The sequence below is a fragment of the Neurospora hispaniola genome (assembly GCF_033458365.1).
Source record: "Neurospora hispaniola strain FGSC 10403 chromosome Unknown B0T23scaffold_2, whole genome shotgun sequence".
Taxonomy (NCBI): Eukaryota; Fungi; Ascomycota; class Sordariomycetes; order Sordariales; family Sordariaceae; genus Neurospora; species Neurospora hispaniola.
The window spans coordinates 3,815,347-3,841,498 of record NW_026944407.1 but is presented as its reverse complement, the minus strand read 5'-3'; the positions used below and the strand labels follow the sequence as shown (position 1 = coordinate 3,841,498).

Sequence of the window (26,152 nt, the reverse complement as noted above, 5' to 3'; positions counted from 1 at the left end):
TGTTTATCAGTACAGGTATAACGGGCATCAACTTGGATCTACGGACATGAACTTGACTGACCGAAACGACAACAGGGAGAATGGAGCCGTCAGCAAGAATCATTGCGGGTATGTGCTGTAGGCGGCGGTTTTATGTCGTTGAATCTGAGGCCCGTAGGTATACTGCATACCTTATCAACGCCCGACGCTGCAGCGGAAGACGAGACGGTCATCACGAAGGGCCGTGGTTCCGGGTATCATTACATCTTGCAGCAGGAGTCCCAGTGCTTCACATAAGTCAAGCAAGCCAAGTTTGCTGGAGTCATGCTTGGTTGAACTGTGAGGATTCCAGTTGGACTTGATTTGTGTGGAAAACATAATTGAACTGAATTACTCAATTGACATGTTGGGACCAAGAGTCTTTCTTCCGGTTATCTACCAGGGTTAATCTCCATCACACCACACATTAAGAAATCCTTCCCTCACTGCCACTTCCGAGGAAACGAAATTCCGTTCAATGCTGGGGTGCATCAGGCTATACACATGTATCTACGTGGACTAGAAACGCACCGCCGGAAAGGTATATCAGCTCCAAAGATTTTGATCCTCTGACTAAACGCGCGCCCAAATTCGTCATTACACAAGTCAGGACTGACCTTGAGCTTGCTTCGACTTGGCCGAATCCTAGGCACCTAGCTTTGCTTTGCTTAAATTTACCCAGATTTTGCTTTGATTGCATGCGACGTTGACTTGTGAGAAGCACTGGGCAGGACTCTCCTCCTTTCCTCCAAGCTTGTGTTGGTAACGACGTGGCCAACATTTAAGCTTGATCACAAGCATGGATTAGACGGTGCTCAACGAAATGATTGAAATTAAAGACTTGCCCAAACCCGAAGAAAAATATTCCAAAAAAAAAAGAAAAAAAGAAAAAACCTAGGGTGCTATGCAATTATGAGAAATTCCAAGATGAACTATGTATACACTAATCGCTACTTGTTTGTTGTGCCGATGTTCCAATAAACCAAAACCTTCCTTTCTAGAGTTTCCCATTATCCCTGCCATTCTAACAAACATCCAGTTGCTGATTGAAACGATGGCGGGAAGAAATATGCAGATGTACGAGACGTTCAAGTCTCTCTTCCCCTCCAATCCCACTTAAACCCCTCCAAGATTCCCTCATCTTCCACATCCTCCTCCGAGTCAAATATGACAAGTGTGACTTTGTACAAGAAGCAACCCCCCCTTCCCCCAACAGGTGCACCGAGGCACTCATTTATCCCACAATCTCGACAGCACCAGCAGCAGCTCCGCCAACTAAAACATGCCGGTTCCAAAACCATCCACCAACCTTGGGTTCGGTACTGTTGGCCGTTCTGGCGCCCTCTGCTTCGGCTGCTTAACGCTCAAACCCCTCGCAACCCCAATACCCCACACCCTCGCAACTTCTTCAGGGTCCGCTGCATCTTCTGCACCACCAAGCATGGGCGTCTGTGCCCTACTCGGTGCCCGGGGCGGATGTTGGCCAAAGATAGGCGTCATGGGCGGTGGTCTATGCGCGCCCAATGCGGTTGACGGTCTCGTGCCTATGCCTGTGTCCGTGCCGTCTTCGTAAAGTCCATCAAACGTACCATCGATTGCGGGCGTGGTGGCCCTGCGGAGTGGTGGGGTGTAAGGGGCCTGTTGGCTTTGGTCGTGCTGCGAAGGCGGGCTGGTGGTGCTACGCGAGTCAGCATCGGGACTGAAGTTGAAGTTGAGCGGCGCGGGTATGTGGGGCCTGTTGAGGGTTGAGGCGCGCGGGGCGGGCGGGGCGGGCTTCAAGGGCGAGATGATGGCGGGGCCGGGACCGATCATGGAGTCGGGCGTTGGAGGGCCCGTGGTTGTGAGGGACGAGGCGGAGGTCGGATCACCAAAGGTGGAGCTGGGGCTGATGTTCTGGCTCGAGCCGGTAGGGCCGAAATCGAAGTTGAAGCCGGCGTTGGCGAGCGGGCTGACGGCTGGTCGATGCGGTTCCGGGTCGGGAGTCAGGGCCGGCGTCGGCGGGTTGAAGTCACGTCGCGGAGGGGGATGGCAGAGCTGCGGAGTGTTGGATCGCTGGGGCGAGTTGAATGTGCTACTGTCGGCGGTGCCCGGGTACGGAGAGCTCATGTTGCCGCCGGTTGTGGATGCTGTGTCCGATCTTCCTGGGCGAGAAACAGGTGTCGATCGACCGCTGTACAGACTGTACTCTTCGAGAGCAGGACGACGAGTTCTGAAAGCTGCTGCCGGTGGCCCTCCTCTCCTCGGGGTTGGTATTCCATAGCCGCTACCGCCCGCACTGCTGAATGATCCGGGATGGCTCGAGATGATGGGCGTTTCAGGATCGTCCTTGGCAATCGGAGTTGGCGGGTCTTCTGCTGTCGGTGACTCGGAAAACATGTCGGCGACCATCGGGTTAGCTGCGCTGGTTCTGGTTGGAGTACGCAGCGGCGCAGGCTGGATCGATGATAGAATCGGCTCGTCATCGTCTTCGTCCTCCGACAAATGTAACTGGCTGTAGATGTTGCTAGCGGAGTTGAGGCTCTTGTCGTCAAAGCTGCGTTGCTGGTCGTCCAGGCTTCGGCCTTTCTGGGCACCGATGAGGCTCCTCTCCAGTTCTTCGATCCTCATCGAAAGACTTTGTCTTCGAGGGGAGATGACGGTCAAGGTGTCACGTCTCGCTCCGAGGGTCTTGATTATCGGCCTGGAGAAAATCGAATCATCGTCGTCAAGCAGGTGCTCTGCGATGGATTCCGGAGGCGAGGGCGAGTTGCTCCCGGTTTCGGCCGCGGAGATACCCTTTGGTGACCGAACTACACCCGGTCTGGAAATAGATCTCGGACTTGTTTCATCCTCCTGGCTAGGTTTGGCCGGGCCAAGAGTCTTCACAGCGGGGCTTTGAGGACGGCTATGCAAACCAGGAATCTGCAGGCGTGGGAGGTCCCCCAAAGTGGCATGCCCGTGTGACAGAGGACCACGAGTATCTACGCCTGGTTGTTGAGGTAGTGGCTTGTTGGGCGCGGAAAGAGGTGTAGGCCCACCTGGCTGTTGAGGAAGCGGCTTGTTGGGCGCAGAAAGCGGTGTGGGACCACCATGCGGAGGGCCTTGACGGGGAGATCCTTGAATAAGGGGGCCACGAAGACCAGGACGCAGAGGGCCGGGAGGTCCATGTGGAGTACCATGAGGACTAGGGTGAGGGCCAGACTGGTGAGGCCCATGGGGAAGGGGCCCGCGTGGAGGTCCATGAGGAGGGGGAGTTCCACGATAAGGAGCGCCATGGGGAGATCCGTGCCGAGGAGGTCCTTGGTGAGGAGACCCTTGGCGGGGAGTGCCCTGAGGTGAAATACCATGGGGAGGCGGTCCCTGGCGTGGTGGTCCTCGGTTGGGTGTACCCGGGTGAGGAGGTCCCTGATGCGGCATCGGTCCTCGGTATGGTGGGCCTTGGCGCGGAGGTGCTGGGTGAGGACCCGGATGGGGACCGGGTCCGCGGGGTCCTGGAGCTCCTGTGCGAGGTGCGGGTGGGTGTGGAAGGCCTTGCGTGGGTGGTCCATGGCGAGGAGGACCATGGCCAGGGGCCGGAAAGGGGCGAGGCGGTCCGTTGGGGCCACTCATAGGCATTCCACCTCGGCTACCGGGTCTCTGATCAATGTTACCACGAAAGATTGGGGCGGGACCACCTGGTCCATCGTGCATCCCACCACGACTTCCCGGTCTCTGGTCGATATTGCCTCGAAACACCGGTCCAGGGCCACCAGGCCCGCCATGCACTCCTCCCCGGCTACCTGGTCTTTCATCAATGTTCCCTCTGAACACGGGGCCCGGTCCATCCTGCATGCCGCCCCGGCTACTAGGTCTCTCGTCGATATTCTTCAGAACCGGGCCTGGCCCATTGAGGGGATCTAGCAGAGACGTATAGTGAGGTCTTGCCAAAGGCTCAGTGGGCGACATCTCGTCCGAAATCTTGTCCTCCCCAACGTTTCGCTCGAGGATTTGCTGGTCTTTCGAAATCGGCCCTTGCACGTCCTCCGCATCTTCGTCCGACTGAACCAGTCTCACACCTGCCTCCACCTTCCTCTCCACTGGCGAGTGAACGACGTTGGTGCCCATGGAAATAGCTGGAAAGTCCGTGGCAACCTGACTCAAAGGGGACTTGGGCGCGACAGGTGCGGTAGAGGCCTTCTTTATCGTGGGAATATCGGGAAGGTCAGAATTGTCCCACGGTTTGCTCTTGGCGTTCGCAGTTTGGGGGCGCGGCGACAGAACCGGACCCGGGCCGTGTGCCAAGCTTGCCGCAGACCCGTTCATAGCGCCAAACTTGGCCCGCAGGTTCGCATCCGAGGCATAGTGTTTGACGCCGGAGGCGTTGTTGCTATGCAGGTCGGCAAGGTTGGACATGCTCGAAGTGGCCTGGTTTTGGGCGCCGATGCCGTGCGCATAGGGAGCGATGCCAGGCGGAGGAAGAATCGGGGATGCCGCTGCATCGGATCGGCTGCTTTCGTTGGTGATGGCTCGTTGCAGGGATACCGATTTCTCAGAGTCCGCACAGCTGTTGTCCCCCGCCGCTGCTCTTTCGGGCTTCCTGTTTGCGCCATCAGTATCGGTGTGTGGTCATGATGGCATGGGAAAGATGCGTACCCCTTTTTCTTGTCGCCGAACTTGATACCGAATAGCGATACCATTTTGAAGATAAACGAATGACTGGATCAACGAAAGATTCAAGGTTTACAAAAAACACATTACTGCGCGAAAAAAGATTAGAACCAACGGCCGATCAGGTGGCAAGAGCAAAGACTATCACCAACCCAGCTGCTGTGATGACAATGCAAGACCACCTGTTCCCGGGTAGGTGAAGCACCGAATGGCGGAAAAGAACGTTGTTGTTGATCAAAGAGGATTGTCTATAAACAGCCCATGTCGACGGGGAAACAGAACGTGTATGGTATACTTTTCACAGAGTTGAGGTCTGGCAAGCCGGTCCCAGCTGTCGTCTCTTGACTGGATATCCAAATGACTATGAGCGAGTGTCTTCAAGCTTCTCGGCGTCGTTGCGCGATCCGGGCGCGGGAGTGTAAAATGAACGTGTTGGTGTGGTCGCAGGGACGTGGTGCAGCAGCCAATTGGCGACAGAGTTGGGAGAATTAAAGAAAAAAAAATTAACTGAGAGAGAAAAGATAAAACGAGTGATCAGATCCCAAATGGGAAGGTTGTCGAATGACTGTTGTTGCTGTTGTGAAGGAGAGTGCAGTGACGGGAGAGAAAGACGGACGATAAACAAGGTTGGCAGGCTGCTGCTATCACCAGCAACCGTGCGCTTCTCGACAGGGATGGGAAGGGAAGCGGGAGAAGAGATGAAAAAGGAGGAAAAGAAGGCCGCTGTCGAGGGCGTCGTGCGGTATTTGGGATTGCGCCGTCGAATGAACGTCGCGTGGGTGGAGCGACCAGACAGGGTGCTTGTTCGCTTTTTCCGCTAGTGTAGCGTCGTGTCCAGGGGTTGGGTCAATCTGTACCTATTTATTCTGTACACTAGAAGCATCTTGGTGAGCTTCCATACCTAGCAGATGACCATGATGCCAAAATGGAACCGGATGCAATGTCATCAAATATCTGGAACGGCACCAGTCTGAAGACGGGCAGAAAATAGTCCGTAGCGCCGGTTACCGTCGCAATCCGGCCGTTGGCACATGTCCAGACTGAGTGAAGCTCTCCCGAAGCTCCGACTCCCGGTCCATCGTTTCATCCTCCAAGGCTTAGGTTATAACGTTTGTACACATGTCGCGCAGACTGCTAGCACCCTGCGCGCAACCAGCCGAACATGTCGCAAATTGTTTTTGTGCGCCGATACGACAAAGATAGCCAGCATCTGGTACTACGTATCCATGTTGACAGTTGACCAAAGTCCGGGGGGGTTCGTGTTTGAATCTCGAACGAACTTGTCCAAGTTGCGCTCCAATGAGCCAAGATTTTCCAGGGGTTGTGCCTGATCGTCAGGGGTATGCCACCGGAAATGACGTCCGCTCCTGATTCGATTGGACCGGGCCGTTGACCGTTCGTCTGACAGCCGCGGTGTCCATTGTCTGTTCATCATGTCTATCCCTGGGATGGGGTTGATCTCCAGCTTGGAATCCCAATGCCGCACGTGTAATGACCATGGACTGGTCTCCATCACAACATATCAAACCCAATTTCATTTGATTGGCCTTGGACTTCAGTGATGTCAGTTTTAAAGTGTGGTGCAAGTGTTGGCTAAGTACGCGGTACACTGATCAACATGCGACGATTTCGGTACGTGCCATTTGCACTGACTGGCCGGCGACCTGCCGCGCACGTGGAAAAATGCTTCACATGACGCTCCAGTCCCTTTGCACTGCAGGGAGTGAGTGCCCGATTTGGTAGGTAGGTCGGCGCTCGGTTGGCGGGGAAAGCATGAGCCAGAAACCAAACAAATTAGTTCTTTTTTGTGGTTTTTTGTGCCACTACCCACACCCTGTCCGCAAGCAAACAATCGCCATGGGAGAGGGGAAACGACAGTTGACAACTTGGGAGTAACCAATAGTCCCTACTCATAATACAATGCCGTTGCTTTTCAGCTTCCCTTGCAAGGAGTTTGCGTCTCGGACTTTTCTTCCCTTGAGGTTCAATTCACGAACGCGGCGCATCGAGTGAGCAGAGAGAGCAGAGCCCCCAGCAAAGAGGTCGAGATTTTCAACCTGGAAATTTCTGCCAAGACTTGATCTCAACATGGGTGTGAAACTCCGTTGGAAGCCGACCAAGTCTCGGATGTCTATCCCGATTGTGACTTTGATTTAGCTGGACCGTCGTTAGGACTGACTTTCATGCCATCACCAAGCTCTTTCCCATTCCCACTATGTTTCCCCATCTCACAAAATTGTTGATACTAGAGGTAGCTGGAATGGACGCATCTGGTCCCCAAGTGCCAAGCCTGGATAATCGGTCCTCTCTTCCCTTTAACGGTGAAAATGGTCCATTTTTGCCCAGACCTTGAGGAACTTGCGATACTTGACGACTTTGGCAATGCATCAGGCGTCGCCATCAGTCGATTACACCCCTGACCTCTCCTAATCAGCTCTCGACATCGTCTGCATTGACAAGAGTGCTGCAAATTCCAAGGTATCTGCAGGGCTTAAATGTAGATATGGATCGATTGAGAGCATCCGACTGGCCGCTCTTAGTCTTGGCAAAAGCATAATATGTCACCGTTAGAGGGAAGCTATGTCGCCGCTTCCTTCACACAAAACGACAAAATCCTCACTCCACCTTTTTGAAAAGAAAAAAAAAAGAAAAAGAAAAAGAAAGAAAGAAGGAAAGGAAGAAACCGCACCACTTAAGTTTAATTTCGAAAACAAAAAAAAAACACATACGACCATAGATGGTAGAGAACTCGGGATCCCGTCCGCTCTCCCATAGATAAACTACCAATCGCTTGACTAGTAGTTGGGTCGGTGACGACCAGCGAATCCCAAGTGTTGTATGTTTCTTTTTTTCTTTTTTTATATGTTCTATTGTTTTCCTCTTGGACCTTTCTTGTCCAAATTAATTCCAACTTCCCTTACTCAAAACATCTGGCTCTCTACAGTTTTTACACATCAACAGAGACCCGTACAAATTTATTGATAGTGAAACATAGTCAGGAAGGCGATCCCAGATCGGAATTCAAATCCCTGGAACCAAAGTCCCAACATACCTAGTGATATTCATAAAAAGTGCCAAACACTAATCTCCCACAGGATTAGCCACGACTCCATTCTTGATACCGAAAAAAAGAGATGGTGAATTGCAGCGAGTATCTTCCGCATAATTTGTATAACACACGCCTCCCCTTCTCCTCTCACCCGCACCTTTCCTTCACACCTCTTCTCCTTCCCCGTCTCCTCCCCCCTCCCTCCTCCCATTCACATTCGCCTCTCTCTTTCCCTTCTCATCCTCCCCACCAGCCTGCACAACCCAAACCAAGCCACTTGCCCCCGTCAGCAACCCCCCGGCCATCCAAAACGGCAACCCCACCCAACCGCCGCCCTTCCTCAACCCCTCACTCATTCCCTCTGCTAACACCGGTCCCGCAACCATGATGCCCACCATCTCCAACCATCCCACCACGCTATTCAGTAGGCCCATGTGCTCCTCGTCCACTAACGCGTTCAACAAGCTTCTTAACGTCGAGCCTAACCCGGAACCTAAAGCGAAGAGGATCATTCCGGATGTAAAACCCAAACGGGTCGTGGCGAGGGCGATGAGGAGGCAGCCAAGGGTTAGGAGGAGGGAAGAGGCGCGGGCTAAGTGGAGGTCTTTTTGTAGCGGGGTGAGGGGGGTGAGGTTTAGGTGGTAAAAGTGTGTCCCAGAAGAGGCGTGGGAGGTATCAGAAGAGAGGGAGGAAGAAAAGGTAAAAAGAAGGGGAGAAGAAGTGCCAAGCAGCAAGGAGGAAACGAACGGCAGAATGAAGAGGAGGGTTATCAGCGAAGTAAAGTTCGGGATAGTGAGCAGATACGAAGCTGCGGACCAGGAGTAGTTGAAGCGCTTGGTGGCGTATTGGAGTAGGAGGACTTGAGCATATTTGCCGATGACGACAAGGCCGAGGGCAAGGGTGAGGATACAGATTCTTTTGTTGGTGGTGAGGAAGTGGGTGGAAGAGCGGAGAGAGGTGGCGAGGCCGTTGATCCTGGTGGTGATGGATTGCTGAGCCTGAGGTTGGGTAAGGGGGGAGAGCGGTGGTAAGGAGGAGGATAACATGGGTTTACCAACGTCTTCGTCGTCTGTGGAGGGATAGGTTGAAATATCTTCATTGTCTAGCCGTTTGGTTGATGAAGCTTGGGCTTTCAGATGTCGAGTTTCGGGGAAGACAAGGGTAGTGGCGGCCGCGAGAGTCATGAGGCCCAGAGAGAGGACGAGTGGAATCCAGGGACTTGTGATCATGAGTGAGCCAGCTATAGGCCCAGAAATCATGCGCGCTGTGAGGTAAGTAGCGTGCATCTGGAAAAAAAGGGTGGCTCGCTCAGCGATGGGGACGATGTCGGATATGAAGGTATAGAGCATGGCTGCGATGATACCTCCACCTCCGCCGATGCTGATGTGTTGGCTTCGGTCAGACGAGGATATTCCATTGACTCGGGCCAACACCTGGGAAGTGGACTTACAGTAGAAACGAAGAGGTAAGCCAAACCGTCCATATCGGAAAAATGTTCGGGAGGAATACTGCGATGCGCTCAGTTGCAAGTCTACCACCACCAAACTACCAGATCCAAGAGCCAGACATACGGATAGTAGACAACGCAAACATCTGCAACATAGACCCCAACATCGCTAGCGCAAGCACCGGTCTTCGGCCCCATTTATCCGACAAAATTCCAAACGGTATCGTCATGAGGATGCTTGGGATGCAGTCAAAAGTGGCCTGCCACCCCTGCAACGTGGCCAAGTAGCTCTGAACATCGTCCTCTTTGCACGCTGGATTATCGCTTAGAAGTATGCTCGCCGTGCTGGTTCCGAATCGCGAGACAACATCCGGATGCAAGTTGCGACAAATGATGCTCTCCTCCACAGCGTTAGTTGGTGGCACACTGAGCGCAACGCTGAGGTCAAGGAGGAACATGACGCTGAGACAAAGCGGAATGATTTTGGACTTTAAACGTTTTCTTCGCGCCTCGAGTAGGGAGTTATACTGTTCTTGGTCTGCATCGTCGGCGTTGTTGGCATTGGAGTCAACGGCGGTATCGGTAGATGAGGTGGCAATGGTATCTGCTCTTCCACGCGCGGTGTAAGTTATCCGGGGATTGATATCGATGACGGCGTAGCTGAGTTCTGGAACTGGGGATTGCAACAAAGGGGTGGAATCATTTGTGGAAAGAGACGATGGAGAAGAAGCTCGTTGCTGACCTAGTACCACTCCTTCCTCTTCAAAATCTCTGTAAAAAGCCATTTAAGATAGCTAGTAGTGAGATCAAGATATGGAGGAGATGGCATAGGTTAGTCAGTAAACCTTGATTCTAGTTGACACTCCAAGAACTCGGATATGGCAAAGGATAGGTCAGGAAGGGGGACAAAAACATCATTTTAAGAGCACTGGGGGAACAACATCAGACTGCATGCATACCTACTGAAGCGGTTGAGTTTTGGGTACGGTGATCGGAACGTTGAGTGGTATGGTACCGTGAGCAACGGCCCAGAACAAGGCGTCGTACTCGTGATAGGGTATACTATGTCCACACTACACCCTAATTAACCTCGGATCCGGCATGTATGGGCAATAAGTGACAGATAACGAGTGAACGAATCAAGATTCGGGATACCACAACGGATATGGCCGCCCAAAAAGGGCGTGGTCTTAGGAACCCACAGTTTGAGGCACAGCATGAACAAAACGGATGTATATGCGGTACCAGTAGATAAAGATGGATGAGATACTCAGCGGTGTATCGGTTGTGAGTCTGGCAGGTGTTGAAGCTTGTGATGAGCCTTGCTATAAATGAGAGTAAGGAAACCTTGAAAGAATAGAAGAGAGTGAGGAGGTAATAGTGTTTTGTGGCAAGGATAATGGGACTGGGACGACTTGCGCCTATTTTGCGCCTCACTCGCCCCGGGAATCTTCGTGACAATTGGGTCGGTCTGTTTGAGGTAAGATCCTGTGCCTCTGGCTCAGCACTTGAACGTGAATGACAGGATCTAAGACACTGGACATCTTCCTGTGACTGCTGGGGATGTTGTTTCAGCCTTGGACTCGAGCTCATCCGACCCTTATCGAGATTGATTCTGGAATGAGCGACTGGGAGGACGGGATGTGTTTGTCATAACCTGTGCTATATCAAGTCTACGCATGCCAAAGTAATCAGTCAACACGAGCAGAAATTGTACTTGACAACGAAGAGGGCGGTCTGTGGATAGTGTGGCCTGGGCAGACAACTCTTGGCAATTATTCCGTGCATAAAACCCATTCTCACCATCCTTTTGGATCAGTGGGTGTCCACGTGGTGTGTATTCCAACGCGGTCTGACCCATGGCTACACAGCCGTTTGTTTGTGGACATGCATCTGGTCTGGTGTTACTCATTAGACACTAAAAAGGCAGCACTGAGTCCGGCAGGCACCCACCTCTTGAGCCAGTCGCTGTCGAAGGAGGAAGAGTGAGAGTGAAAGCTTCCAAGTTCTCCGGTTGTACATAGCTCATAGCCACAGTCCGCCACTCGGTTCGAATCTGGTAATTCAAGGCGTAAAGTGGAAGGTGTGAGCAACCACGTGGATATGAATGAGAGGCACTCGACAGGCTTCTCCTCACACACCTCGTCCCTTCAAACATCAGGTTCCAAACCACGGCATCAGGTGTGCAGGTACGTGCGGCAAATAGGCGCGATAAGAAAAGGAAGAGGCGCCGCCTATCGGGTGTTTGTTCCGAAAGGCGCCTTATAGGTGGATAAGGTGTACCACGATCCTTTGATGGGATTAGTCTTGTGGTTCAAAGCGTTATTGGAAGATGGAATAAGGCTGGTCGTGGATTAGATCTTATCACATAAGATGAGATGAATCAGCACAAGGACAAACCTTACTCAGTAGGTGTACATGGAAGTAGAGGTCTTCAATCCGGATTTTCCCATATTGATGTCGATGCGTAAACTCCTAATACCCCCAGAGGAAATTCTTACCAGAACCGCTCTACTGACCCCGCGATTGATGGCGTGCTATACTTAAGAGTCTTGGTTACTTCCGTCAGGTAGGTCATGCGCCCTGGTCAAGGAAGTAGTGTACCTACCTAGGTATTGAGGGCACTCCAGGCATCGCTAGTGTATGGATGGATGTTTCAGGCGGCAGCCCCACTGATTGACACGGCACCAACCGCAATCCGCTTGGAGGTGTCCCACGGGCCGGCACGATCTTTACCTGTAGGTCACTTTCCAAGCGGCCCTGGGGTAACGCAAAGGTTCATCCGCTTTGCTCAGCTGCTACTTACTACCTTCTATCAGACAAACTCGAACAGTCAGACAGCTGGTAGTGACCAGTGCAGAATTACTCGAAAAATGTCGCAAGGCAAGGCGAGAGTGATCTCTACCGAGCTTTTGGTGAGTTGATTGACCCCCTTGACCAATGCAGGTCGATGCTGACCATCAAGGATAGCCCAACAGTGAGGCCGAGTGGAAGAGACTAGTCAAGTAAGCCCTTATTCAGCTGGCACAAGCGTAACCGAAACGCTGCTTGTGGTATCTTGCCTGCCTATGCGGTCACGATACTTACCATTTCCGCTCAGGACAACCTACATCGGCCAGGACGGCGTCACCCGGACATGGGAACACGCGGAGCGGACCACTCGTCCCGAGGGCAGTGCCTTTGACGGTGTAAGCGTTGTTGCCATTTTGGAAAAGGACACTGGTAAGTTTCTTCCTCTTATCACTAGTGGCATGGTTGATCATTGACCTCATAGGCCGCGAGATTCTTCTCGAGAAGCAATATCGTCCACCTCTTGATAAGATTTGCATAGAGCTTCCTGCTGGCTTGGTAGATAAAGGGGAAACAGCCGAACAGGCTGCTGTCCGGGAGCTCAAGGAGGAGACAGGCTATGTTGCGCAAGCTTTGACGACGTCGCCGATTATGTTTAACGGTATGTAATTTGCTTAGTTACCTTGGGTGTCAGTTCTCGCACGCTAATCACCTAGGTTTGTCAGACCCCGGGTTCTGTAACACCAACTTTAAACTAGTCGAGGTCAGCGTGGACATGAGCCTGCCGGAGAACCAGAACTTGAAACCCGAGCTGGAGGAAAACGAGTTTATCGAGGTCTTTCACGTTAAGCTCGACGATTTGTGGGACGAATGTGTCAGATGGGAGGCTCAAGGATATGCGCTTGATGCGCGCCTGGCCAGTTTCGCCAAGGGTATTCAAATTGCGCAGAAATTCGGACTTGTGAGTAGGCCGTAGAAGCAATAATGACGAGAGTCGCGAACATCTCCATCCAGCGTTATTCTCAAGAACACCCGGCACACGTACTTGTGTTTTAAGATTAGAGCTTTCCCTCTCTTCGCAAGCTTTCCCATAAGGCCACCGCCGCAAGGCTTTTGGCGTCTCTTGCGCCCTCGCGCCACAGATCCTGCATCTTGATCAGCTTCAGGGATATCTTCTCACCATGCTCACGGAGCCCCGTAAGTCGGCCCGTCCAGTCACTAAGCGTGTCCCGCGGCACGCGTCTCTCGTGCATGTAAATGGGGATGTATTCGTCGCAGCCCCCGGCAGAAGGGTACATGGCTCGTGGAAGATTACCGTCCTGGATCTTGCCGTCGTCGCTCTTTGGGGACATGCCTGCCATCTCGCTCAGGCACTTCAGCTCCGAAGTGGGAATCTTCAAGCCGAGTTCTTCCTCGATTTCCTTTGCGGCAGTCCCAACGAACTGGCCCTCTTGATCTACCATGCCAGCGGGCAATTCAACAAACTCGAGGCTACCGGCTGGTATCCGTGGCTGCACGGTGAGTACAACGTAGCGCTCGTCGGTGTCGACGGGTGCATCTTCGGGGATCAGGATCACAAGCATGGCGACGCTTTGCCCTCGCAGGAAGACGGATCCAGGGAGTTTCTCTCCGGCGCTGTTGGTCACTTCGGCGATGAGCTTGAGGAAGCCAAGCCTCTTGCCGCCAAATAGGTCAAATGACTGAATCGTCACGGAGCGGAGCACATAGGGATCCTGGTGGAAGGGGTGCGAACGGTTCTGGACTTGCAGGCCAAGGGAGTTCTCAAGCGTGGATATCCAAGACTGCGTAGGTACCAGTCCTGTCAGTGTCTCACATGGGACGAGAATAGCCAGGAGAGTGCTCCTCTTACACGAAACGGATGAAATTCGAGAAGCTGCTCCTGGGAAAGACCCTCGGGCAAGGTTATGGGCACCGCGTAGTTTGGGTGGGTGAAGGTCGACATGGTACGGTAGATCCGGATGTTGAAGGGAGAAATCAGGGAGTTTAGCAGTACAGCTCGAGACGATGGTGGCCAGCGATGGAGAAGCGAGATGGTGTTTCTACTTTGATAGAACGCTGCAAGAAAGATTGGCATGATGAACAAGACGGCGGTCCATCCTCGCATGTTTTGTGCGATCTCCGGTCCCCGGGCGGGGTCCAACTGCACGCGGGGTGCGGACGCCGAGGCCGCCCTTTGACCAGACTGCTGTGAGCCTGTGAGTTGTTAAGGACAACGAAGCAGAAGCACGGCGGTTGCGCGATCCAACCACGACCCGACTAGTAATTGCGGTTGCAAAGTTGTTGTTGATGTTGCCAGCCCGATCTGTGTCGCGTCTCGAATGGACTTTCAGTGTCGACGCCTCGACGGGAGTTCGGCAGCGCAAGCGGGTTGGGTCGGGTGTCCGGCCTTCGTTGGCTCCAGCTTCACCACCGAATGGTCTGAAGCTCCAGGCTGACGTCAACCGATGGAGCCCTGGAGACGGCCGGAATCGGGAGCCTAGCGAAGGGCACCTAGGTTGCGGGGCCCGGGCGTTCCTGATCCACCTCGCTAGGTAGCTGTGGGTCAGGGTCCAGTGTCTTTCGTTGCACAGTACGTACCATTACGGGCTGCCGTCCCACCCAGGGTTAGGTGTTTTTGCATGCAGGGCATTCTAGTATACTTCAAGAACCAAGTCGACAATGAAAGATAAACAAACAACATGACTGAAAGCCACGCAGTCCGAGTTGGAGATGCCAGTCTCTAAAACCTCGACTCTACGGCTTCCTGGTCACATGAAGCGTCTTGCGGTTGAGATACATACTTCCCCACAAAATAACGCTCAGGACATGAGGATTCAAACAAATGACGTCGAAACAACTTGAGATGTGTTCAATATAGAGCTCTCATCTCCTCTTTTGAATCACATCTTTCTCTCTCTGACATCAACCACAGTCAACCCAATTTGAAAAAGCACACAAAAGGCTGAATCAAAGCCATTGTATCAAAGTTAAACACGTACACGACAACCACACAGCTACACGTTTATCAACATGCCTCGCCAAGTTGACAGCTACTTCGAGCTGCTTGGTCACGACATCATCCACGGCGCCGGCTGGGAGCCGGTAAGTGTTGCTTTTAAGCTTCTGCTATCTGCCTCTAGATAAAAGACCAACACCAAACTCAGACCACCCGCGTCCCACGCGCCGACAAGACCGCCCCCCTGCCCGAGCCCGAGCACGGTCTTGCTATACCGGGACTGCCCGCCAGTGGAGGTTCGTGCCAGGGTCTCACTAGGGGTCCTGAAGCAGGACAGGGTCACGGTTCCAAGTATGGTCCCAAGAAGTTTCGACTTGGTATTATCTAATAGACGAAGATGAAGCTATGAAGGATCAGGCCGCTTATTCAATATCAACTGTGCGGTATCAAGAAGTCTGGTCTTGTGCCTCAGAACATCATGGCTGGTTGTGAATATGAAGGTGTAAGCCAAACTGTAAACAAGTCCCCTTTATGTACATGTTGTATCATTTGGGAGGTGTGGGGTTAGGGTTAGACGTTAACCCCCACCTTCCCCTCAAACCCCCATTTCCCCCTCTCTTCTCACGAATCCCTATTCTCCATCACGTCATTAGATACCTACCCCATCCTGTTTGCTTGATTGTAGTGTATATCATATGCTGCCCATAAGTATCCCACAAGTCAATACCGGGCAGGAACCCCAAGCTTGATACCCTCCTCTCCGCATTGACCTACCTCCATGTGCCAACGCTTTCCAAGCTCCCGCGAACTCTCAGCTTCTCCATCAGAACCCCATTTGTCCTGAAGCTCAACACAAGATCGCTCCCGGTCCCCGCTCAAGTCCACCATTGTACCATGTCCTCCTCCTCTTCCTCTAACCCCTCCACCCAAAAGCCGGCTTCGGTCGACACCTCCCTCCAAGGCTCGCCCACCGGCGCCGCCGCGCTCTTCGCTTCCTCGCACTCTTCTCCACACCCCCTCAAGCTCTACGGCGGGTGGTTCTGTCCCTTCGTCCAGCGAGTTTGGATCACCCTCGCGGAGAAGAACATTCCGCACCAATACATCGAGATCAACCCGTACCACAAAGCGCCCGAGTTCCTCGCTCTCAATCCACGGGGTCTTGTGCCCACCCTCGCAGTCCCCACCTCCACCGACCCCAAGACCGGAAAGGTGAAGGAGGTCAAGCCCTTGTATGAGAGCTTGGTGCTTTGCGAGTATTTGGATGAGGCGTACGCGGATGAAAACATGTACGGGGAACGACTCCTCCCACAAGACGACGCCTACGAAAGGGCGAGGTGCAGACTGTGGATCGACCATATCTCTTCGAGGGTGGTACCGGCTTTTTACCGCTTTATTCAGCACACCCCCGACAAACCCTACACCATGGACGAGATCCGAACCGAGTTCCACGGACACCTGAAAGCGTTCGCTAAAGAAATGCTTGATACCTCTTCCCCTTCTTCCTCCCCAGGCCCCTTCTTCCTAGGCGACAAGTTTAGTCTAGTAGACATAATGCTAGCGCCTTGGGCGAAGCGGTTATTCCTGATTGATCATTACAAACCAGGCGGAGTCGGGCTCCCTCCCAATGGTCAAAGGGGCAGTGAGGTAGATGAGGAGATCTGGAAGAGGTGGGAGGAGTGGTACAAGGCTGTGACGGAGAGGGAGAGTGTTAAGAAGACATGGAGCGAGGATGAACAGTATGTGGGCGCGTATAAGAGGTATGCGGAGGATACGACACAGAGTGAAGTGGGGAGGGCGACGAGGAGTGGGAGGGGTTTACCTTGAGTACAACAGTTTGAACTCGAGAGCTATCTGCAAGTCTTACTACTTAGTACATGTTCACGCGACAGAGAAGTGAGTGAAAAGAGCGGCTCAATTCTCATACTTTACCAATGTGCATAGCAAGTATCGATGGAAATTTCATCATATTTCATGGGACGAAGCCTCGTTCGCAGGCCTCAGCATCTTCAATCACTGCCGCAAATCTAAACTTCAGCGGACTGGTGTCGCTTAAACGCCTAAACGCAGTCGGACCCAACATAACTCTGACAACGAATCTTTTCTCTCAGTGCCGCAACCCTCATGCTCTCTATCCCATTTTTTTCTCTCTACCCCCCTATTTTGTTGCCCCACACACTCTTTTAGCCATGACAGGGACGTCAATGGCCTGAAATTCTGACTGATTTCCACAGGGAAGTGAGATCCCAGTAGGAAAGAAGGGGGTATAATAATTGCAAAATTTCCTCCTCTTGAATATGCTGCTCAAATACCGCTCGAACCTCTCAACTGTACCATGGCGGTGCCAACACAGCGTCGGCTCCCATTATAGCCTATCCTGGGAAGCAGGCCATGCAAAGAGCAATTGTGAGAGAAGAACGGGCCCCTGAACCCAAACCCGTGTCAAAAATGCTGCGAAGGAAAACACATTGGAAGAAAATGAATGGAACCGTGGATGCTTCTTCAAAGCAGGACAGGGTCAAAATGAAGTATCTACGGCCGGAATGGTTGGGTAGTTTAAAGCCACAATGTTTGTGATGATGGGATTAGAGCTGAAGGGTGAATGCCTTGAAATGGCAAGGGGGCGATCAAAGGGTTACCCCTTCCAACGGAAGCACCTTTGACCTATCCCCCAGGAAGCGAGCGCGGTATTCGATGATGCCGCGAGCAATCGCGTCGAAGTCTCTGACCTTCTTTGCACGGAATTCGTGAAGGAGCTTGCGAAGACCATCGATGAACCGGGTCTTTTGCTCGCCTTCGAATTCGTCGGCTTTGCCGAGCTCCAAGAGGATGGCATCGTCTGGTAGGTAGAGGGGAAGGAGTCAGCGCGCTGGGAGGGGGGAGGAAGGAGGTCTGATGTTAGCAGCCTACCACAAGTTTTGAGGGGACTTACCAGGAGCAACAATAGATTTAATGTGCTGGAAGTCGCACGTCTCGTCGCATTGTTCACCAGCAATCTCTGACGGGCAGAGAGGTATGGATGGATTTATTCTGTTACTGTAGGTTAGAGATCTGAGGCCACCGGAAACAGTATCCCGGTAGCTCGGGTGGAATCGATACGCATGGAAGTAGCGCAGCGGGCTTTCGTAAGGTCTGAACGAGCCTGTCTTGGCCGCCGTCGTCTCGTGAGTCTCCTGTGATCTGGTTAATTGAACAGGGTTAGGGACCTCAGGAGAAACGACGTTTACATCTCTTGCAGGTTCCTCCTCTAGCTCCTGAGCAGCTTCACGAGGCTGAGCAGCAACCGAGATTTGGTCTGGTAAGTGCGAACTGTCCTCGGGAGAGGACTCAAGGGAAATAGGACTGGACGGAGATGAGTCGATGTCCATGGGCAACGTTTCATCAAGCTTGGCAGGCGTGTTCTCGCGTTGAGCTTCAGAGTCACCACGGCCAGCTTCGTCGACCGGCTGTGATGGCTGGATGCCCTGAGACATATATGTGGGCCGTCCCGCTTGGTCCAACTCCAACTCCTCGCCTTCATCAAGTGACATGGTGGATGCTGGATCGTCTTGTTCAACGGTCTCTGCAGAAACCGTCTCCTCTTGGCCATCGGTAGCCCGGACCGGGATGGAGGACGACGCTGAAAACTGATCTTCAGCACCTACAACGGTGCTGCCCGCTTTCAAGGATTCTGAAGGCCCTGATGAAATATCAGGCTTGCAGAAATCCGAATCATTTTGTAATTCAACGGTAGGGTGGGCAGATACTGAAGAATCACCCGCCGATTGTTAGATATAACTTCGAGCAGTACCAGGTAAAACGGCAATCTCCATGGGAATCATGCTCCAAATGCAATCATCGCGGACATGACTTACCGGAAGTGGTGTCCTTATCTGAACTGTTCGACTGGGTGGGAACTTCCATAGTGTTGATGTCAGGCTGCTCGGGTTCTTCGGACAACCCATTGATCTCGGCTTCCAAGCGAGCTTGTTCCTCTCGCAGCTGCCTCAACCTGTCCATCTTGACTTCTAGTGCCGCCTTTGCAGCTGGACTCGGCTTTGCAGGTTCTGCAGTGCTTGGTGAGCTAAGAACAGGTGCTGCTGAAGCGGGCCGTAGGGGCGTTGTGACAGAAGATAGGCCCGTACAACTTGTCGAAACCGACTGCCGAGTGATAGGCAGCCTGGATCCTCCATCATCCTTCAGCTCCGGGGTGTGCTCAGGCTGCGTAGGCGTTTGCGAACCCGCGGAAGACTTCTTGGCCTTCCTCTTGGCCTCGGCCTCAGCAATCTTCCTGCGCATTTCCTGAATCATCCTTTCTTTGACGTCGAGTTCTGTTTCTCGCCTTCTAATATTCTGCGCTGTTGCAGGTGGATTCGATGCCTGCATAGCGGGGACCGGGCTTGAAACTTGACGCGACGGCAAGCTGTCTGTCAAAAGTGGGAAATCACGCAAGGGCCCGCCACTCTGGAAGCTCCCATTAGCTGTCTGTGTTGGCTGTGGGACATCAGTAGGAGACTCCATGTCCATATCTATGTCCATATCCTCGTCGTCGTCTGAGCCATCAGTCACATCAATGACCAGGGAGGTTTCCTTCCGGATTTGACCGAAAGGTCGTTTAGGCAGACTGGTTGCTGCTGAGGAGTACTCTACAAAATCAGCAGCCACTGGTCTTTTCCGCGGGTTCGCAGGTAGCACAGGTTGAGCATTCGGGGTTCCAGAAAAGTGAAGGCCGGGAATAGACGGCACCGCCGTGGAAACATTGGCCTGGACTTGAGGCTGGGGTACGCCATTTTTCAAACCGGTTGAGGCCGCATAATTAGAAATATGAGTGCTTGTAGCCTTGTCAACAAGACCTGGGGTCGCGATTTGTGGTTTGATGTTTGCCTGTCCCTGCTTCTGCGCTTCGCGAGACTTTTGCAGTGCTGCAATCTTTTGCTGTAACAAGAGCTCCTTAGGGCCCAGTTTGGGTTTGGGCGCGGCGGCATCGCCACTCGGCTTTTCTTGCATTGCCGCTGGCGCTGCCTTTGGTTCGGAAGATACGGGGCTCGATTGCGCCATTGCGACAGGAGCAGGTGCCGTTTTGGGGGCGGGCGCAGAAGGAGGTTTCGAGGCAGGGGCAGCTGGAGGCTTTGCGGCCTTATCGGCCTTTGCGGCCATTAACCGCGCGATACGGTCTTTGCGACTTTCTTCTTTGCCTGGTTGCTCAGTTGTGGAAACGGTATCAGTAACGACAGGTGTCGGTTGTTGCTGTTGTATCTTTGTGGTCCGCGGCGAGGTGGGTACGGGGCTGGACACCTGTTCTTGGGCGGCCTTTGGCGCAGTTGTCGTTGCAGTCTCCGAGGCGGGCTTCGGTATATCAAGATGAAGGTTGTTGTAAAGCTTTTGGACGACCTTCTCATCGATACCCTCTTCTATATAATTCTGATATTTGACGCCTAGGGGTAACAGACGCAATATGGCAAGCTGAGCTTCCTTTTGGACCGTTTGTAACGTTTTCGGCGCAGACGAGTTACCGGGAGCAGTTTGGGGTGCAGGCACCGACTGTTCGGTAATTTTGGGTGTCGCAGAGTTGCTAAAGGAGGATGCGGCAAATTGAAGGCCAGGAACAAGAGGCGCTCGTCCACCAGCATTACCGATCGCTTTTGTTCGGTCGGGGACAGATTGCGGTGCTGAGACTTATCAGCTTGTTGCATTCGAACCAAAGAAAAGGAGGCAAAGACAGAAAGGCAGAAAATAAAAAAAAAAGAAACAGGAAAAAAAAGGACGGACAAAAGGAGGCCCTACCTGGCATATTCTTATCGCCATTTTGCGGAGTCGGATTTCCAGATTGCAGCTCCCTTGGCGAGAGGAAAGGCGAGTAGGAGCCGGACCGTTCACGTGTTGAGCCAGGTACACCACCTCGGCCATCCTTCGCCGGTATTTCTCCCTCGTCCTCATCATTTCCATAGAAGTTCGCATCCGGAGTATCGACTGCGCTCGTGGGCTGACTCTCGACAGGAGCCGGGACGGGCTTTGAAGCTTTCTTTATATTGGTGTTGACAGTGATGGGAGGGGCAGGCTCATACAGGTCCTCGAACTGACCCTCACTCAACTCCCCCTCTTCTATCTCGATCTCTCTCGTGACGCGAGCAGGCGGCTTGGGGGGAAGCTTCGGCGGGAGATTGGCGGGGCGGTTTACAGGGCCGTTCGAAGAAGGTCCAGCAGCAACGGGTTGGCTTGGACCAGAGTATCCGCCAAAGGCACGAGGCGCAGAGGGCTGCGTCGGCTGCTGAGGCATCATGGGCGGCGGCTGATAGTTCTGGAACGACGGCGGCGGTCGACCCCAGGGACTGGGAATAGGTGGGACGCCAAAAGGCGTGCTCGTAGCAGGTGGGCCACCAATTCCAAGGCCCGGGATTTGCATCGAGTTATAGTCAAATGCGCCCTGCGAAATGTTGCGATTCGTATCAATACCGAATCCAGGCTGACCCGGAGGCGGAAACAATGGGGCGGCGTTATATGGAGGAGGAGCTGTAACGGGAGGAGGGACCGAGAAGTTCGGAGGATGCTGATATCCGTACGGCGATTGGGGAGGCGGCTGGGGAGGCGGTTGGCCGTGATACTGGCCGTAGCCGTTGTAGGGTCCTGGGTAGGGAGGATATTGAGACATGACGACGAGAGATGTCTGGAGGCAGCTATGTGGACTTTGTATGGGATTGCGCTAGCAATCGAGCCGCATTTCCCAACGTCGACACAAGATGGTCGTTGGGGCGCGGGGGAAGGAAGGCTTTTCCCTCCTTTGTGGTTGTCGGCCACTACGACTGCCCAACTCACGATAACTCTTTTTTTGCGGAAGAGAAGATTAAAGGGCTCTGGCGCCTTCTTCCACTTTTTGGTCGATAGTCGCACGAGGCGATTGGCAGGTCGCGACGGTCTTTTGTATGATCGGTCAAGCAGAGACTTGGGAAGATCAGATGAAGGAGGGCGTATGGATTCCCGTCGTGCGGCGCGTGAAAGGGGTTGAATGAAGATGGAATTTCAATACCGTACACCCTACAATGTTAGTTCGACGACGGACCACAATCCTGTCCGTACGACTGCAGCTTTGGTTTACTCCGTCTCTGCTGTCGGGTCCCAAGGAGACATGCAATCAATCAGATAACAGGCACGAGCTTCACGAGGATGAAGGCGCGCGAGTTATTTGGATTGATGGAGGTCGTGTCCTTGTCTGGAAAAGTCGTGTCGGACGTGGATCCCAAAAAAAGTTCCAGAGTTTGGGTTGCAGCGAGAAAGACTGAAGAGTTCAAAGTGCATGTGCGATGGCCACGCTTTTGGTTCAGTCGGGGATTCGAGAATTTGGAGGCTTGTGGCCGACGACGACTGGCGGCGCCGCTTTCACTGCAAAAAGCCCGCTAACCAGATATGGCCGATAAGAAGAGAGCACGGGCCATTCGATTTGGAGTGACATCAGGCCGTTGAGGTTGCGACAGCTGAGCCGACTCTTGACCTGGGCTATGGACATTGCCCTGGACACTGCACTTGAGGGCGGTCAGCGATGCCCGAGCTGCCCCTGCCTGCCCGTAAGTGGCTTGTGCTTCGGTTCAGTTCCTACTACCATACTAGACCATTGAGGTAGAGGTACCTCTAGCTCTAGTGGAACGAGCTGAGGGGTCCGTGGAGCGGGGAGGAGCACTGGAGGAGCACTGCCGTGGGGAGCATTTCCTTGAGCAGCGCTACCGGGCCGGTCGCATGGCCCATGCCACAGCCACCCAATCCCACGGCAGTCGCTGCCCGCCCTAGCGCCAAATCCCATTGTTTACTTCCACTTGACACGCCGTGCGCTCTCCGTCCCAGCTCCCAGGCCTCCACTGCCAGGGCAACCACCGCCAACCAGGGGCATGGCCGCCAATCGCCAACCACGACGGCCATCGGCCACCTCAGCGGTGCCCCTGCTTCTCTTCCCACTTGTTGCAGCGGTAGCTCTCCCATCGTCCCCATCGTCCCCGTCGTCGTCGACCGCCTTCCCGGAAGTTGTTTGTTTGCTTCGGCCTGACTTTGGTTGGAGATCAAGCTACAGTACACACCTACCTCTCGTGCTCTTCTCTCCAAAACTCTCTCTCTCCGACTCTTTCTCTCTGTCTCTCTTCTCAACACCGAGAAGCCGATGTCTGGGACATTGGTTTCTGGACTCAACACATCTTCGTAATTGAATCTTGTCTCTTCTGGGCGTCTTACTGCTTCCAGCTATATCGCCTTGCCTAATCCTACTTCCAACACGACTTGCTGCGTCCTTTTCGTCGCCTTCAGCTTCAGTCTTACCTTAGCCAGCGCCGTGCAGCCTTTCAGCCTTTCAGTATCGTATCCCTCGCATCCTTCGGTTGTTTACATGTCTGCGCGCAGTTCACCGACACCACTTGGAGCAGAGCAGAACATCATCGTTGCCAGAATCGCTAGCCCGAGCACGCTTAATGCGTAGCATTTCCATGGTTCCCTTCAGCCCTATCTAATCCTCACCTAGTACCCAGGGCAGCTTCTACACCATGTCGGTGCGCAATAATCCTTTCGCGAGGAACAATGCCCCGCCGCAACAGGGACCGAATGCCCCTGGCTTGGGCAGGCCAAGATCCGCCATTTTCACGAACCCAGCGGCGCCCGTGATGCCCTCCGCCGGTCCAGCTGCTGGCGCTACTCCGCCTACACCGCCAACCCACATTCGCAGTCTTTCCCATGCCTCGAGCACGCCCACACTCGTTCAGCCGATACCGATACGCCCAGGGCAAAAGAGCTCCTTGCCCGGCTCGACTACGTTTGCCCCGTCCTTCATCAAGACGGACGACATGAGGAAGCATGCCGACATAGTCAAGGGAATCGAAGGCGAGGACTTCTCGGGCAAAAAGTATGTCTGGCTTAAGGATCCCCAGGCAGCCTTTGTCAAGGGATGGGTCGTCGAAGAGCTCCCAGAGAACAAGCTGTTGGTCCAGTGCGATGACGGAAGCGTAAGCATAGCCTATCTATGATATGTGTTGAAGGCGCAATGTTCAATCAACTGACTAACTCGCCTGATAGCAACGGGAGGTGGATGCCGAGACGGTCGACAAAGTCAACCCGGCCAAGTTCGACAAGGCTAATGACATGGCCGAACTGACCCATCTGAACGAGGCCTCAGTCGTCCACAATCTGCATACGAGATACCAGTCTGACCTCATATACACATACTCCGGGCTCTTCTTGGTTGCTGTCAACCCATATTGTCCTCTCCCCATCTATACCAACGAGTACATCAACATGTACAAGGGGAGAAACAGAGAGGACAACAAGCCCCACATATTCGCCATGGCCGACGAAGCTTTCCGCAACCTTGTTGATGAGCACGAGAACCAAAGTATCTTGGTCACCGGCGAGTCAGGTGCTGGCAAGACGGAAAATACAAAGAAAGTCATCCAATACCTAGCCGCTGTGGCGCATCCAGACCCTTCGGGCAGGACTAGAGGTTCTCAGCATTCGAATCTGTCGGCGCAAATCCTCAGGGCCAACCCGATCCTAGAAGCCTTTGGTAACGCTCAGACAGTGCGGAATAACAACTCCTCGAGATTCGGCAAGTTCATCAGAATCGAGTTCTCAAGCAATGGCTCTATCGCGGGTGCTTTCATAGACTGGTACCTCCTTGAAAAATCTCGAGTGGTCCATGTCAATGCCAATGAGCGCAACTACCACATCTTCTACCAGCTGCTCAAGGGCGCAGATCGGAAGCTTAAGCAAGAGCTTCTGCTTGATAGCATGGATGTAAAGGATTTCACTTATACACGGGATGGCCATGACACCATTACAGGCGTGTCTGATAAGGAGGAATGGGATTCGCTTATTGAAGCCTTCTTGGTGATGGGTTTCTCTGACGAAGAGCAGGTCGCAATCCTCCGAACGATTGCGGCCGTCCTCCACCTGGGCAATATCACCGTGGTTAAGGAGAGCAGATCGGCCGATCAAGCGCGGCTTAACCCTGATGCCAAGGCGATTGCCGGAAGGGCTTGCAAGCTTCTCGGCGTACCTTTGGAACCCTTCCTCCAGGGTTTGCTTCATCCCAGGGTAAAGGCTGGTCGGGAATGGGTCGAAAAGGTGCAAACCCCAGAGCAAGTTCGTTTGGCCATAGACGCTCTTGCCAAGGGTATCTACGAGCGAGGTTTCGGTGATCTTGTAGCGAGAATCAACCGCCAGCTCGATAGGACCAGCATGGGTCTTGACGACACGCGCTTCATCGGTGTTCTTGATATTGCTGGCTTCGAGATTTTCGAGACCAATAGCTTTGAACAGCTCTGCATCAACTACACCAACGAAAAGCTTCAGCAATTCTTCAACCACCACATGTTCGTCCTCGAACAGGAAGAATATGCCCGGGAACAAATCGAGTGGAAGTTCATCGACTTCGGAAGAGACTTGCAGCCCACCATTGACTTGATCGAGCTACCAAATCCGATTGGTATTTTCTCTTGCCTCGACGAGGACTGCGTAATGCCCAAGGCCACCGACAAGACTTTCACTGAGAAGCTGAACTCCTTGTGGGATAAAAAGTCGCCAAAGTACCGCCCTTCTAGGCTTGGCCAAGGCTTCATCTTGACTCATTATGCTGCCGAGGTCGAGTACTCGACCGAAGGGTGGCTGGAGAAGAACAAAGATCCACTCAACGACAACATCACACGTCTCCTGGCCGCTTCCACCGACAAGTACATGGCCAACCTGTTTTCCGATTGTGCTGATCAAGATGATGAAGCTGGAGCTATGCGTAGCCGCGTGAAGAAGGGACTTTTCCGAACTGTTGCGCAGAGACACAAAGAGCAGTTGTCCAGTTTGATGACACAACTGTATTCTACCCACCCGCACTTTGTGCGTTGCATCATTCCCAACCACAAAAAGAAGCCAAAGCAATTCCAGAGCCTTCTTGTTTTGGACCAGCTTCGTTGCAATGGTGTGTTGGAGGGTATTCGTATCGCTCGAACTGGTTTCCCCAACAGGTTACCGTTTGCCGAGTTTAGACAGCGTTATGAAGTTCTTTGCCCGAACATGCCCAAGGGGTATGTCGAGGGTCAGGCAGCGGCAAGGATTATGCTCGACAGGTTTGGTCTCGACAAGTCACTGTACCGTGTCGGCTTAACCAAGGTCTTCTTCCGCGCGGGTGTGCTTGCCGAATTGGAAGAGAAGCGCGATGCCATCATCACCGAAATCATGGCCAAGTTTCAATCTCTGGCGCGTGGCTACATTAAGAGGAGGATTGCCTACAAGCGCCTTTATAGGGCAGAGGCAACCAGGGTCATACAGA

General features: G+C 53.2%; 8 protein-coding genes across 8 annotated transcripts; 3 read left to right on the top strand and 5 right to left on the bottom strand.

Moving 5' to 3' along the window:
- Window positions 1–1,046: 1,046 nt before the first annotated feature.
- B0T23DRAFT_90321 (uncharacterized protein) lies at window positions 1,047–4,962 on the bottom strand. The gene is made up of 3 exons (XM_062841971.1): window positions 4,797–4,962; window positions 4,630–4,733; window positions 1,047–4,573 (listed from the first exon to the last, which is right to left on the bottom strand). Exons 2-3 carry the CDS (start codon window positions 4,671–4,673, stop codon window positions 1,294–1,296), a joined length of 3,324 nt encoding a protein of 1,107 aa, XP_062695940.1. The 5' UTR covers window positions 4,674–4,733; window positions 4,797–4,962; the 3' UTR covers window positions 1,047–1,293.
- Window positions 4,963–7,857: 2,895 nt separating this feature from the next.
- B0T23DRAFT_426761 (major facilitator superfamily domain-containing protein) lies at window positions 7,858–9,925 on the bottom strand (the record flags this gene model as incomplete). The annotated part of the gene is made up of 3 exons (XM_062840012.1): window positions 7,858–9,073; window positions 9,144–9,201; window positions 9,265–9,925. The coding sequence occupies 3 exons, from the start codon at window positions 9,923–9,925 to the stop codon at window positions 7,858–7,860; spliced, it is 1,935 nt and encodes a 644-aa protein (XP_062695939.1).
- A 217-nt stretch (window positions 9,926–10,142) lies between these two features.
- On the bottom strand, window positions 10,143–11,030 carry B0T23DRAFT_90144 (uncharacterized protein). Its single transcript, XM_062841970.1, has 2 exons — window positions 10,343–11,030; window positions 10,143–10,213 (listed from the first exon to the last, which is right to left on the bottom strand). Exons 1-2 carry the CDS (start codon window positions 10,731–10,733, stop codon window positions 10,203–10,205), a joined length of 402 nt encoding a protein of 133 aa, XP_062695938.1. The 5' UTR covers window positions 10,734–11,030; the 3' UTR covers window positions 10,143–10,202.
- Window positions 11,031–12,013: 983 nt separating this feature from the next.
- B0T23DRAFT_426760 (NUDIX hydrolase domain-like protein) lies at window positions 12,014–12,906 on the top strand (the record flags this gene model as incomplete). Its single annotated transcript, XM_062840011.1, has 5 exons — window positions 12,014–12,055; window positions 12,111–12,145; window positions 12,241–12,362; window positions 12,415–12,591; window positions 12,656–12,906. 5 exons carry the CDS (start codon window positions 12,014–12,016, stop codon window positions 12,904–12,906), a joined length of 627 nt encoding a protein of 208 aa, XP_062695937.1.
- Window positions 12,907–12,988: 82 nt separating this feature from the next.
- B0T23DRAFT_393898 (uncharacterized protein) lies at window positions 12,989–14,580 on the bottom strand (the record flags this gene model as incomplete). Its single annotated transcript, XM_062838101.1, has 3 exons — window positions 12,989–13,732; window positions 13,801–14,144; window positions 14,529–14,580. 3 exons carry the CDS (start codon window positions 14,578–14,580, stop codon window positions 12,989–12,991), a joined length of 1,140 nt encoding a protein of 379 aa, XP_062695936.1.
- B0T23DRAFT_353902 (glutathione S-transferase) lies at window positions 14,570–16,710 on the top strand (the record flags this gene model as incomplete). Its single annotated transcript, XM_062836116.1, has 3 exons — window positions 14,570–15,032; window positions 15,095–15,237; window positions 15,621–16,710. Exons 1-3 carry the CDS (start codon window positions 14,961–14,963, stop codon window positions 16,708–16,710), a joined length of 1,305 nt encoding a protein of 434 aa, XP_062695935.1. The 5' UTR covers window positions 14,570–14,960.
- Window positions 16,711–17,510: 800 nt separating this feature from the next.
- On the bottom strand, window positions 17,511–21,511 carry B0T23DRAFT_309539 (uncharacterized protein; the record flags this gene model as incomplete). Its single annotated transcript, XM_062834525.1, has 4 exons — window positions 17,511–17,722; window positions 17,816–18,628; window positions 18,738–20,531; window positions 20,647–21,511. 4 exons carry the CDS (start codon window positions 21,509–21,511, stop codon window positions 17,511–17,513), a joined length of 3,684 nt encoding a protein of 1,227 aa, XP_062695934.1.
- Window positions 21,512–21,705: 194 nt separating this feature from the next.
- B0T23DRAFT_90039 (uncharacterized protein) lies at window positions 21,706–22,177 on the top strand. Its single transcript, XM_062841969.1, has one exon. The coding sequence runs from the start codon at window positions 21,900–21,902 to the stop codon at window positions 22,137–22,139; it is 240 nt and encodes a 79-aa protein (XP_062695933.1). The 5' UTR covers window positions 21,706–21,899; the 3' UTR covers window positions 22,140–22,177.
- The last annotated feature ends 3,975 nt before the right edge of the window (window positions 22,178–26,152 follow it).